The following is a 14475-nucleotide window of genomic DNA, read 5'->3' as shown; positions in this document are numbered from 1 at the left end:
TGAATAGGCCTTGGGTTCAAAATTCTGACCTTGGTGGTAAGTCAAGGCCAAAACAAGTTGAATCCAACCCGGCCTTACACTACGAAATTATGTATTATTTTATTATTTTGTGGATAGAGCCATGGTCAACGTTAAGGTTCAGTTTTCATTCGCGTGTCCCAACCTGACCTAGGCTTCTAGGGATAGGATTAAGATCAAAGTCAAAGCTAGATTATGGTATTCATAATCAAATCAAGATTTTAAAAAACCTAACCCAACCCAATCTTATTACAACCCTAATTGAAGGAACAGTTGAGACATCAAATGCATAATGTAGCAGAACCAGAAAGCATGCAACAGAAAATCAAGAAATCACATTCATTTGCAAATAGCAATTTTCCAGAATCACATAAATGACAATCCTTACATTAAAGAAAAGCAAGATATCATAAATAAATTGACATTCTTGCCCCCACCCCCAAGAAAGAAAGAAAAGAAAACAACATTTATTTTTTTTTCACTCCCACGCCCTTGTTTTTTCTGTAATTTCAAACAAGTTGCTGTGGGGGGGGGCAAAAACCAACTTCTCTCACTCTCTCTAACCACCAGAAAGGGGTATCAAAAACTATATTTTTTTTTCCACCAACTATATTTCCTATAGATTTATATATAAAGGAGGGCCCAGCGGGTATTACTATAACAACCTCAGCATCAATGGCCACAAAGATATACACGTTCCTCAATTCATTCTCGGGAGGAAAATTGATTGAACCGGATCAGCCCGGACTGGTTTGAACCGTCTAGAACTGACCGCCTTGGAAGGTTTGACCGAATTGCCAACCAGCCGGAGCAACATTATAGGTAGTGATTGTTTTTCCATCGCTGGTGGTGACTTGGAAGGAGAGGCTCTGGCCGTTAAGGTAAGAGTTGCTCTGCCAGTTCTGGCCCCAGTTCCTAGACATGGGTTGCCAGCCAGTTTTAGACCCTTTGATCGACACTGCATGGACATCTCCTGCACCGGCAACGTTGGTGACCAAAACCAAGTTGAAGTAAGAGTGACCGTTGATTGTGAATCTCACTCCTCCCTTCTTCACACAAGGCACCCTGCAGAAAATCCAATCATACACGTCAATATTGAATCGAAACGGAAAACCCATTTGGAAATCGGAACCGTTGGAAATTCAATCTAACCTTCTGAAAGAGACCGGCACGATTCCGGCTCTGTATTGAGCGATCTGGAGGAAAGCCGGCTCAGCCATGTCGAAATGTTGAAGAGGAGGATTGCACCAGCCACCATTATCGTTAGATTCAGCGAAATTGGGAGGACAGAAATTTGTTGCTGTGACGGTGATGGTTCCAGGGAGACACCATTTTGGATCAGAAGCGCATCTCATCTCGTAACAAGCTCCACAACTCAAGCCATTGTTGAATAGAGCAGTGCTTAGAGCTACTGTGTTGGTTCCATATCCCTGACTATACAAATTACCATACCCACAAGCTCCACCTGAAAAACCCAGAAAAGAAAAAACCCATTAGAACACCAAACAGTAGTTAACAACAAATGGGTTAAGGAGGAGAAGCTTTTTAAGCTTACCCATCGTGCCGGTGGCATCACCACCGCCGTAGAAGGTGGCGTGGGCGGTGTCCCAAGCTCCATAGTCACCATAAGTTGTTTGTAAGGAGAAGGAGCAGAGAGCGAAGAAGAGAAGAGAAGCAATGGTGATGGCCATTTTGGGGGGGAAGTAAAGAGCAGAAGAAGAAGAAGAAGAAGAAGAAGAGGAAGAGGGTTTGGGTTGGAATGAAGAGCAGAAGAGGTGAAGGGTTTGGATTTATACACGAGAAGGGTGTGTAGGGGTAGGGTAGGGTGGGGTTATGTGGAAAAGGGACAAAAGTAGGGGTTCTGACGCATGATTTGGGAGGTGGGGAGTGTGGGCTTTTGAAGTGATTAGGGCAAAATCAAGGTGCACATGCAAATGTTCCGTTTCGAATACCAACCGCTAAGCCCCATGGGCCCCAGCATGCCCATGTGCTCACAACGGTTTCACCTTTTTTTAATTAAAAAAAATTAAAATACTATTTTCATGTCTTTTTATTAAAAAAATATTTATTTTTCTGGGTAGAGACTAGAGAGAGGGAGGTGGTAACTGGTAACTAGGGACCGACATGTCATTTATGGAATGCTACAGGGATCATGTGATTGGAATCTTACGTGAGTGTACGTGTCGGTGTTGTTGGATGGTTAGAGTCACATGAACAGCTTGATTAATGTAATGCGGGTGACGTGGATTAGTAACCCGACCCGAATCCTTTTCACACATAAAAAAGCCTTTTGGGTTTTTTTTTTTTTAATTAGTGGAATTAATAGTCAATTAATTTTGGTTGTTGGCAAATAACCACCTTTAAATTCATATTATGCCAGAAATAAAAGTTAAAAACACACAGCTCATCAAGTACTGGTAGTTACGAGTTGGGATCCTTACCTCTAAAGGTAGAGGTTTGTGCTTCATTTATATCTCTCTACCAAATATTAGAAGAGGGCTTTACCTCTAAATTCTGATAAGAAAAATTAATTGGGTGTCTCTCCTAATGTGTAATGTGTGACAGAGAGAATTAAGGAGAGCATGAATCATTAGCTATCAAGGTAGAGGATTTGGACTCCGTAGTTATTAGAGAAGTCAAGCTTAACCCTCGGGGAGATAAGTCTTCTTTTCGGATTCAAATCATCTACAGTCTGAAGACCTTATGCTTCCTATCCTTTCAATCATTGGATGAAGACCATGTCCTCAGGTAATTTTATACATGCATGAAATCCTATGAATGTGGATTTAATAAATTCAAATGACTTTTATCATGACTAGAAGGATTTTTTATTTATTTATGTGTCTGAGGTTCATCCGGACCAGCTTGCGTGCACCTTGATTACATCCTCAGAGGGAGATTTGTCGTCCGTAAGGGTTGAACCCATGACCTCTTTCACTGAAAAGTATGGATCCTACCACTCTACCAACATTGCATTGACAAAAATAGAAGAAATTAGAGTTTGAATATTCTTAGGACTAGGGCGTAGACCGGAAGAAATTCCTGCTGTGCACAGCAATGCACATATATGCTAAATTATTGGCTGAGATTTAAAACCTGATTTTAAATTTAAAAAGTTCAAAATAGTCGTGTAGTTTCTTTATTTTCTCAGCCAATAATTTGATATATATGCGTACAGAATAAGATGTTTTCCCAACGTAAACCCGACTATTATGTAAATACCCCTATTTTCAATATATAAAGTCACCTGTCACCCAAAATATATATATATAATAAAAATAAAACATGATTTCAAAATGTAAACTTTTTGTTAAAACTCTAAAAAAAAATGGACGACGGCCACCGAATGTACAGAGATAATGCTAACATATGGAAGGTGTCTGACTGCATATAATTTTAAATTTTGATTTGAGTAATCAAAAATCATGCCCTATCTACCAAGGTAGATAGATATAAATTCAGCTTTTAAGGAGAATAAATAAATAAATAACATAGGATAATCATCCAATTAGATTAAAGGATTTTTAAAAATAATTTAGAAATGGTCGGTGCACTTCATAAATTATTTGTTCATCAGTTTCTACAAAATTAGAAATAGAAAGGTATCTTTGTCTAATCATATGGATTATTAGTATTTATAATTCTTTTTCTTATTATCTAACTCTGTTTTTAGTCAATTATGATATGGTTAGAATTGATAATCTAATCAAAACAGCAGCCATTCATTATATTTTTATAAAACTATTTTTGTTTGGGGATTCGAAATTCTTGTGAATGGAAAGCTGAGCAAATTTGTTTAGAAGACCCTACCATGTTGTAGCACATGCAAATACCGGCATTTGCGGGGCCTAATATTCTTGTATCGCTTTCAATACTTTTGGAGATTAAACAAAACAGAGCAACAAAGGAATCTGATTTTGGTTTGGAAGAAAACAAAATTTGTTAGGATCTCATGGCTTTTTGATTGCTTTGGAAGGGGAATTCTTGATGAACATGGCTTAGTTGAAGACATTGTTCTTCTATTTTTATGTTTTTTATGGGTTTAACTTCAAGGTGGAGAGATTGTGAAAGAAAGAAATATTTTTCTATTCAAAACTTAAGTTTTAAGGCAAAGTGACCTTTTTCAATAACGAAGTCATGTACATTTTGTTTCTCTCCTAACTTTCCTAAACTCCATAGTCCTATACACAAAATGATATTTTCTTGCTTATATCATACAATTGATGACTAAGATTGTTATTTCTAGAAAAATTATTTCTTCCAATGATTCCAATCATTTAACAAAACTTTTTCATATCAATAGAAACTAATGGCTCAAGCTAATAGAACATGCGTGGTTTCTTTCTATGGAAAAGCTACCTATCACCTCATTAATATTACGGATAGTCATGAAGGGGGCGTGTTTTTTTATTTGAATGAGATAGAACAAATTCTACCCATTAAGTAAGTGGTGGAGATATACAAATAGGGGTTCAGATTCACTGTTGAAAGCACACACATCTTGTGCCGTTTACCTATTTAATTTTGTCAAATTTTTTTATGAGTTCATTTGTATCTGTTTGAAACATAGAAATTAATGATATGTTTCTTCCATATGGTTAAGCAAGGAAAAGCTCCCATGTTTTCCTGCCTCCATATCTTTCAAGTCCATTACAACAGGTAAGAGATTGTCTTGGACAAGATGGAAGGATACTCCCTTTACATCCTTTTCTAGTCATCAAACTTCAATTTTCCTCCACAAGTGGGTTTGATCTTTCACTGTTGCTGGTTAGGGACCAAAGCAAAGAAAGAAACCTTCACAAGGGATGTCTATTAAGTAATCCCCACTAGTTAGAACCTTTAAAGTTTACAGTGACAAGAAAGGAGAGTTTTAGGCCTTCATGGTCCATAGAGCAGTTGCCAACGGCCCCAGTTGATGGAAGAGATGAACTCAGAGCAACCATACTTTCAGATTAGATAAAGACTGAAGAAAAGGGACCCCAAAGCCTACTTCCCAGCTGCTTAACCCCACCATGTGGGTTTCATTGGGAGATGAATGACCTTTCCTTTGAGTACTTCAATGAAATAAAAGACTAGTTTCAGGATTCTGTGTCGGCCTAACTGTAGCTTTTATGTCTCTTCCTCAAAGGGTGTGGCTCCCATTGGAATTTGGATCCTTGGGTAAAAACTTTTCTTTGAGGAAGATCTCTCTGCAATATTAAGTAAAAGAGTCTTTTTAAGTTTTACCATGTAGTGAAGCATGGTTTCTTTTAAATCTGAATTCTCTATTCAGTCAGAGTAGATGTGTAAATTCTTTCAATGTTTTTCTACTATATAATAGTAGTGAGGTTCATGTAAATTTACTATAATTCTCATCTCTGAATCATTTTGTCTACATTTAGATATAGGTTTTGTTAGGGTTCGGGTTTAGGCACAAGGTTGCTTAAACCATTACACCCTGAGTATCTAGATTGGAATACTCAGACCGTTGCTTCTAGGCTCCAGCAATATTTATAGATTAACATTAGGTTCTACAGTTAATTGGACTCTCCCACAAGATCCATTACACCGTCGGATTGTAACTGATCCGATGGCCTATATTAGAACATATGTTGGGTATAACTCAAATACTTCAACCAAATTTGAGTATGACTCAGATATCTCAACATGTTTTGCTCCTATTATGTAGTGAAGAAATGTGTGAAATAGTAAAGTGAATGTGCTTTTAGCACAATAGTCTCAGTATCTTATGTAAATGCAATAAGTTAGGCTACGTTTGTTTGCAAAGGTGGGGTGGGAAAAAAGCGGTGGAAAAAAAAATATGTGGGTCTCATGTGTAGTGTGGGGTGAAGGAGAAGGAAAGGAAAGGAAAGGAAAGGGTTTTGTGGAAAAGTGATAGGGGTGGGTCCCACTTTTTATTTTTTCCAACTTTCCCACAAAGTCCCACCAAATATGTGGGATTTTAAAATAGCATGGGGTGGGAAAGTTGGGCTGCCACATCAGGAGATAAGTTTCCTTGAATCCACTTTCCCATCCCAAACAACCAAACAATCTACCATTTTGAGATTTAAAGGAAAAGTAAAAAATCTACACTTTTTTCAAGAATTTTTCCACCCTTTTTTTCTCACTCCACCTTTATTCCAGCAAACAAATTCAGCCTTAGGGAGGTCATAGATTCGAACTTCCACTTCTCAGTACTTTTCCCCTCCCCTTGGTTCTGTAAGCCCTTAGTCGCATTGACTGCAAACCTGATGGGTAGAGGATCCAACCATATTCCATAAATCATGCATGGGTTCATGTGATTTATTTTATAATATACGTAAAACATGATTTTAGGTCTAGAGTAAAATAGTTAAAATTTTGTAATTTTCAGGAAAATCAGGGCAAAATTTGTTGAATATTAGTTTCGAAGGTGATCGTTGGGAGTTGGGATTGCAGAGAAGCCTTAAATAGAGAGAGTATGGTGGCGAAGAAGAGAAGAGAAGAGACGTGGTGATTCCGCTCCCAACATAGTTGACTGTTGACTCGCAGAAGTTAACCTGGAAAGTGGAAACGTTAATTGATGGCGTCGAGACGTTGACGGTGTGGGAAACTTTTGTCCGAACGGTCAATTTGTCACATGAATACAACATAGTGCACGTGCACGTGCCTCCTCCGCTTCCAAACAAACCCAGATCGGTTCGATTTTGTATTTCATATAACATTACACCAAATTGAAATCAAACCATCAAGATACGTATTCATTTGGGTTTGGGTTTGGGTTGGGTTCCGGTCTGGTTTATCCACCCATTTGTTGAGTTTTTGTTCCAGGGACTTGTTCAGTCTCATTTTGAACTTTTTTTAGCAACTGAAGTTTGTCTAGACCAGTTTACATTTATCTCGACTATTCTCATGAAGTAGTGTTTGCCAGGCTAGCCATGACGCCAAAGACATTCGAACTCTTCAAAGTACTGAATTTTTCACCTTATACTATGAAATGTTAATTTTTAACAATCGAGCAAACCATTTGAGATAACTTATAGCTCTTTATATACAGATTATTGGGATAAAACTGTAGAAAAAATTATCCTCTCCACTCTACTGGTGCGAAGCTTTCAACATTCGATATGGCTTTTTATACTTGATTCTTTTTTTTGGGTGATATCCCAAGGTCTTCTTTCAAAGCAAGTGGGATTAAAAGATGAATAAAACACAATCAACCATTCAGTGGAAAGCAGCTATTTTTCAGACCCGAAACCGAAAGGATTATTGTAAAACGGGTTATAACAGATTGCGGTTTGGGTTCGGGTTGGTGCAGGCTCTGCCACCCTCAACCCAAATACAGCCCATTAAGGTTTGGTTTAGACCGGTTCAAGCTATAACGGACCAGTACGGTTTGATTTTAATGGTTCAAACTGCAAATTGACACCCCTAGGCCCTAGCTGAGTTTGACCTTTGCCAAGCTCACCCTGACATCAAGGACATTGAAACTCTTCGAAGTATTGAATTCTTCACCTTATACTCTGAAGTGTTAATGTTTGACAATCGGGCCAACCTTTTGGGGCAACTTATAGCTTTTTATATAACGATCACCGGGATAAAACTGTAGAAAAACATTATCCTCTCCACACTCCACTGGTGCAAAGCTTTCAATATTGGATATGGTTTTTTTTTTTTTTTTTTTTTTTTTTTTTTTTGTGATAACCCAGAGTCTTCTTTCAAAGCAAGTGGGAGTAAAAGATGAATAAAACACAATGAACCACTTGGTGGAAAGTCGCTATTCTTTCGGACCCGAAACCGAAAGGACTATTCTATTCAAATCATATTTGACATGCACCCTTGACTTTTCATCATATATGAACGCCGATGGATTCTTTTATTTTACCTTTTTTTTCCTTTTATTTGGGTAATCAAATGCCAATGGATTCACTTTTTAGAATTTTAAAGCTTTATTTTGGCAATTGAAGAACGCTAAGCTTTAAGTTGAAGCTCAAGACACATGGCTTTGGGATCTTGAATGCCCATCTTTCTTGATATCTAGGCATTCTCATGTGACTGAAACTTCAATTGGCTTAACAAAAGTTACACAACTTGTGTCCTCGAATCTCTAGAAGAAATCAAATTTCAAGCAAAGAAAACCAGAAGAACCCAGTGAAAATACCAGTCGAGGGAATAATGTGGACAAGTTGAGTCCAAAAATGAAATTGCAAGTCGCCAGATATCATTGTTCATGTGAAAGAGTGATTATTATGAATGTCCCTTCACCTATTTGTCCGAATTCAAATGGATACTCATTCCTCTTCCATAGTAAAATACTAGTGAAAGGACGTAGCATACCTGCTTACACAGATAAACCCTCTTCAAAAATAATTGTAGCCATTGACTTCAGGTGCGTATCTCAAAGACCAGTGTAAGCAAGGTTTAAAATACCCCATGATACCATATGATACTAGTCGAGACGTATCCATATTTGACTCAACCGATACGATATAAATCGATACATCTCTCCATTGAATTACACTAAAATACATTAATCAAAGCGATACAATACTCGATACAGGACGATACGTCTCTTAAAATCACTTTACCGATACGCTACACAATACCAATACATTAAACCTTGATTTCAAGATTCCGTGTAGAACTGAGAGATCAAGCGTAACTTAACCAGAAAACCACCTGTCTCCCAAAAGTTATTCTGGACAGTTTTCCAGGATGACGGCTCCAGTTACGGTCCCTGAAAAGTCAGACAAGTTTCGAATTTTTGAAAACACTAGTTAAGATCCTTATACCCTCCGCAGTGCCAGGTCTTCCTCCAGCTACAAACTGAATTCAGACATTTTCATATAAACTAGAGATACACCACTAAAAGTGAACATCATAATATGTCCATTGACAGTATTTAAATTTTATTTTTCCTCTATGGAAGAGATTAATAAATTTATTGACCAAAAAAAGGACTGAAGAATGTACTGTTACAAAACTCTCATGGATCCTAATGATCTCAAATTTTCCATTTCCCTTCCTCATCACTAGTCATCTCAGAAATCTGATACAACAATCGAACTTACTTGACAATTTTTTGTTGCTTTGATTGTTCCCATGTCTAACAACTGGAAGTGACATTCATTTAGCGAAGGCTGGGATAGAAGCCTGCAGACATCTTAAAGGCATCAACATCTTCAATCATCCTCAGAGACTTGACTTGTGTTTCATCTACTTGCATTGTGTTGCAACCCCACACATGAACCGCTAGCCTTCGACAATTGGGAGATGATGACCTAAAATATTTATTGAACCAATCTATAACATCATTCTTGCTAATGCTCCTGAGCTCCTCTGCTTCCTTTTGTGACATATCAAACAAGTACCTGATAATGCAAGTATAGTTAATTTCAACAACCAAAAGTATGTGTAGCAAATCATCGAACCCAAGATAGTAATCTAAATGACCACCAACATGTAATCTCCACCTCCCCATTTGGAAAAAGAAAAAAGGGTAAAGCCTAATCAATAAGAAAACTGGTTCTCCAAACCCTTTGACTGATTCTCAAATGGTGGCATCAGGTGTATCCAACAGATGATGAAATAGTTTTAGTTCAAATAAGAAATTATTGTTCCACAGAAGTCTTTCAAGTAGAACAGAAGTTTTGAATTAAAATATACACTTCAAAAGCAGAGCAAACAAAAAACAGCCTACCAAAATTGAACTCCTCATTCATCCCCCAAAACATAATAATATTAATAAATTGAAACCTGAATAGATATCATAAACCCCAGAACAGGACATTTCACAGTTTCACGAATATAATTCATTAAGGGTACAAGTTCCATACCCCTAGCTTCTTAAATGGAGAAAGGGGCATTGGGAAAATGGAATGCTCTTGTGGTTCCAAAGAAGCACGTACTAGTTTCAAGAAATGCCAATAGTTTGATTTTTCAAATAAGAGGAGGAACAAGGTAAACTATGAATAGAAAACCAGGAAAGCAAATGAAAAGAAGCAGCAAAAGAGAGAATTTTTATGAAACCAGAACATCCAACTGGACACTCTGCTTGATGCAGATCAAATGCAAGATCTATTTGGTGGAATACAAAATTACATGGCATAGTATACTCAGGTTATTTTTTAGTACAGGGCAATGTCAACATCACTATTGATGCAGCAGGGATTGGCAACTAATGTAGAGAAGAGAAACGACCGTCTCTCCTTGCCCTGCCCCTCTGAATAAGATCATGACCAAACTACAAGCTGAAGGTAGAGCAATTGCAACTGTATTTGCTTATGTTTAAGAAATTCAAAATTGGTGAACTTACTGGTTTGAATTTCAATTATACACCAATTATTTTCTTCCAACTACATGCAGCTTGTTCCATGTTTGAGCTAAACTTATGTTTCCAGCAACTAGTCCAAAATTGAAGGACAAGATGCTTTACATGTTACAAAGAAAGATTTTCTTTAAACACTGAAAAAAAAAATAGAAGAATACAGCCCAGTTTCAAGTTTGGTTTCATAGAGGTCAATACATTCTAACCTGAGCCAAGCTGAGCCAGGCACTCCCGTGCAGGATGAAGATCAGTGGCTAGCAGGTAGAAATAGAAGGTAAAGAAGCAGGAAATTCAAAAGTGAACAGATGAGGGTATACAGAGCTTGCTAGATAACTGATCACCCATAAGTTAAAACTTCCAATAAAGAAGTAAATTGTTCCAGGAGCATCTAATAAAGAATAAAACTGTTCCAGTAGCATCTTTGCTGAACTGCATACCCAAGTTCATGAGGAAACAATAAATACAAGCCAAATTATCTCCCCAACAACAGATTATTGTCCACATATACTATCAGAGTTCAATGTAAAAGATATCTTTCATGACTCAAATCATTGCCTTGTTTATATAATCTGGCTTTCAGTAGATTCAGTCTACAATTGCTGTCATATATTCTAGTTGATTTCATGCTTTAAAGGCATGAAGGACAGTTTCAAGTGGGGTCAATCTTCCTCTAGTTTCATATTTTATGATCTTCATGATCCAGAAAATACTGCCCCCTATGTATCTATATATACAGATCCATAGGTATAGACATGAGTGCATATACATTGCATTTCCCAACCTCAAACATGTGTGACAAAAATACACTCCCAACGCTCATGGATATCACTTTAATATAAAGAAATAGTTTCATATTTTATTATCTTCATGATTTAGAAAATCCTGCCCCCTATGTATCCACATGTGCAGATCTATAGATATACACGAGCACATGTGACAAAAATACACCCTCAATTCTCATGGATATCACTTTAATATAAAGAAATTTTCGAACAGTATACCATTGATCATTGAAAATCATAAAAATAACAACGAACATTTATTCCAAACCGACTATCAAAGGAAGCCTGATCAATAACAGAGATATTTCACACACCAAGATTTGTAAGAAATGCATTGAATTGAACAGAAAGTATTACAGAGAAGTGACTGATATTCAGAATACTGTCACCTCTAAATGCTCTACAAAAAATTTATTACAGATGTCCAACCATTCATTATAACCCAACCAGAAAACTCTGCATGTCCACGGTAGATCTAACTGCTTTATCATAAACAGTTGATCAACCACTTTCAAAGGGATAATGAGTAAACAGGAAAATTTGTTGTTGGTGGGAAGGGGTAGGGAATGCCAGGAACTGGATCAGGTGCGATACTTCATGTGACACTTCAATCTTTACATACAGAAACTCTGAAATCTAAATTCCATAATGGACCATAATGCTGATCCCCCATGAGAGTGCATGATCTCCATTAAAAGAAAGCAAAAGCATAGGTACCTCTTGTCAACAATTTGAGCCCAAAGATTATTAGTTTCGTATGTAAGTGATGGATCTTTCTCCAACTTTTTCGCTATCAATCCACTTCTGTAATTCTCAAATGACTTGTTATCAAGCCCAACCTGTAAGAGCAACATACACATAAGAGACATGCTGCAAAAATTTTCTCAAGCAGAATAATAAAGGTCTGGTCAGCATAAATCATAGAAAAAAATTCAAGAGAAACTCAAGTTTCAACTAGGTGAAAATGGGAAACCTAGGTGGGAAACTGGAAATTTTCGAGGAAACTTGGGACTTTTTTATGCAAGTTTCGACAGGTTTTAGGGAGTATTTTAGGGTGGGACTCTGCATTTAAACTAATTAGAGTATAAAGAACACATTGGCTGTATTTTGCTAAAAAAATCAATGTAGATATGTCATTTGATGTAAATTACATCAATGTAGAGTTGTCCGAGAAGTACATTATAAACTTAACTACTTAAATACATGACATTCAATATATAATTTCTAACTTCAAAACGTCAAATACAAAGTAATTGACAACAAAAGGAAAGTACAACTCAGTGCCAAGAGGAGTGCCTCAGTGGATCCATCCTATGAGCTAAGTAATACTATGCCTATAACATCCACTCCTCTAATCAACAAACATAGACATCTCATGACATTTTATGCCTATGGTTGTCAAGGTAATTGACAACTGTAACTTTATAAGTCTAGTCATCAACATGCCTAAGATAACCAGTCTGAGGGAATACGCAATTTGGATAGGGAAGTCCAGATGGAGGGGGTATTTGAGGAAACATGAAAGAAACAAAAAAATTGAAAATATGGGAATGCTACAAAACTTGCAAGAAAAAGTCCTAGGTTTCCACGAAATTTCATAAGTTTCCAAAATTTCTCATGTTTCCCACGAAATTTAGGAAATTTTTTTCCTCATGAACCAGCCGGGTTTAGCATGGTTGAACCAGGTTTCGACAAGTTTTGACAGTTTCGAGGTTTCAACAAGTTTCGATGAAATTTCAACAGCTTCGACCGAAACTTGGGATTTTTTCAATCCCCTAGTTTTTCGTTTTGATGTTCCAAAATGGAAAATTTCGGTGGAAATTTCGCAAGTTTCGATGGAATTTTGTTCTATGGCATAAATCGAAGAAATTTTATTATTCTTGATGCGTTTTTCTGCTCTGTTGTAATGATCACCAGTCCAAAGTTGAATTCATGGATGGGTTTCAACCAAACATGTAATGCATGACTTGGCTGAGCCGAATCCGTGCAAGAGAATGTCTGTAACCAATGAATGCAATTTTGAGGTACTAATAGGCACCCGAATAGGGGAATACAGCCCTCAACACACACACCCCAGCTCTTTGTCACACAAGTCAGCGCTCAGGAATTAGAGAAAAATTTCAGCAAATACAGAGCACCTGAAATGGCCCAAATACACATTCAGTACATTAATGGAAATGCAAACACATCTCTGGCTATAAGAGACCAGTACTCTCCCTGCAAGATCACTGGCCCCAGGCCAAAGAAGAATTCTTCCATATCCTTCTTCCCTTTCCCCCTTCCAATAAAACAACCAATACAAATAACTAACTAATAACTGACTCTCTCATTCTCTCCTTCCACTCCTTACACATGTCCCATGACTGCTACAGGCCCAACTCCCGTATTTGATAGTCCCCTTCCCAGTTTCTATTCTTCCTGTTCTAGACTCGAGTAATAAGGGGCATATCAGGTACTTACTCGGTCAGACCAAAACACCAAAACAGAATGAGTTTTCGAACCTCAGTCATAACTCATAACTCATAAGTACTAATAGAAAATAAACAAATAAATAAATAAAGGTTATCAGCAAACACGTAAAGATACTCAAAACCTCTTGAGAAATCTACCAGAGTACAGTAACTTTACAACTTGTGATGGCAAGATATCCCTAAATTTACCATGGGTAACCCCATTGGATGCTTCATTGAAAAATACAAAGATATTCTTCAAGAACCTACAGACGGTCAGGACACAGTAAAGAAATAGAATCCGTAACAGGCCAAACAATGGTCTTCTTACCAGTAGTTCTTGCAGACCATTTATGAAATTGTCGATTCTCCCTTGCAAATAGACAGGATCATACTTCGAAGATTGAACACAAAAGCAAAACCCAATTACACGGTATGTCATCCGTGGGCTACAATCTACGCTATATCCAAGCTGCTCCTTTGTTCTATTCCACAAATGAACATACAGAAATATCAGATGCATGGATGTTGCCAAACTCCTACACATTACACACACATAGACAGTCACCAATTCCACCAATTCAACAAAAAGAAATATGTGGTCAGCAATTGGTTCATTCGCTTATTGACAATGCACTAATTGTTTAAGTGCTCACAAAAGTTGCACAGGTGTAACCTGATAGATCAACATAACTTTTATATAGAGATCACTTACCTGACACCAGCTTAGCAGTTCCCTAGGGCATTTCAGTCCTAATAACAGTACTTTACAGGACGTAAAATAAAAAACCAGCTTGAAATAATATTAGCAAAAGATGGCATCACCTTAGCTGATTGAAAAATGGTTCTTCAATAATATCACTGAAAAGATCTGCTAAAGCTCTTAACTTGGTTGAATCTACGCCAATGTCTTGCTCAATTTGAAAATAGTACTACAAGG

At 37.3% G+C, this 14475-nt stretch overlaps 2 protein-coding genes across 2 annotated transcripts in view; both read right to left on the bottom strand.

The window, feature by feature from the left end:
• Positions 1-542: 542 nt before the first annotated feature.
• LOC149008049 (expansin-A8-like) lies at positions 543-1766 on the bottom strand. Its single transcript, XM_089165533.1, has 3 exons — positions 1574-1766; positions 1171-1483; positions 543-1083 (listed from the first exon to the last, which is right to left on the bottom strand). Exons 1-3 carry the CDS (start codon positions 1707-1709, stop codon positions 780-782), a joined length of 753 nt encoding a protein of 250 aa, XP_089021659.1. The 5' UTR covers positions 1710-1766; the 3' UTR covers positions 543-779.
• Positions 1767-8666: 6900 nt separating this feature from the next.
• LOC149008048 (Insulinase (Peptidase family M16) family protein) overlaps positions 8667-14475 on the bottom strand; it is a 28650-nt gene continuing 22841 nt past the window's right edge. Inside the window, exons 16-19 of the mRNA XM_089167455.1 lie at positions 14361-14467; positions 13867-14020; positions 11803-11924; positions 8667-9347 (exon numbers count right to left, since the gene is read on the bottom strand). Coding sequence (XP_089023581.1) covers positions 9107-9347; positions 11803-11924; positions 13867-14020; positions 14361-14467 — 624 coding nt within the window. The 3' untranslated portion in view covers positions 8667-9106. The remainder of the gene's footprint in view (positions 9348-11802; positions 11925-13866; positions 14021-14360; positions 14468-14475) is intronic.

This window comes from Hakea prostrata, chromosome 8 (genome assembly GCF_041222555.1).
Source record: "Hakea prostrata isolate BN-2017 chromosome 8, UWA_Hpros_2, whole genome shotgun sequence".
NCBI lineage: Eukaryota > Viridiplantae > Streptophyta > Magnoliopsida > Proteales > Proteaceae > Hakea > Hakea prostrata.
This window is presented reverse-complemented; position numbering and strand designations above follow the sequence as displayed.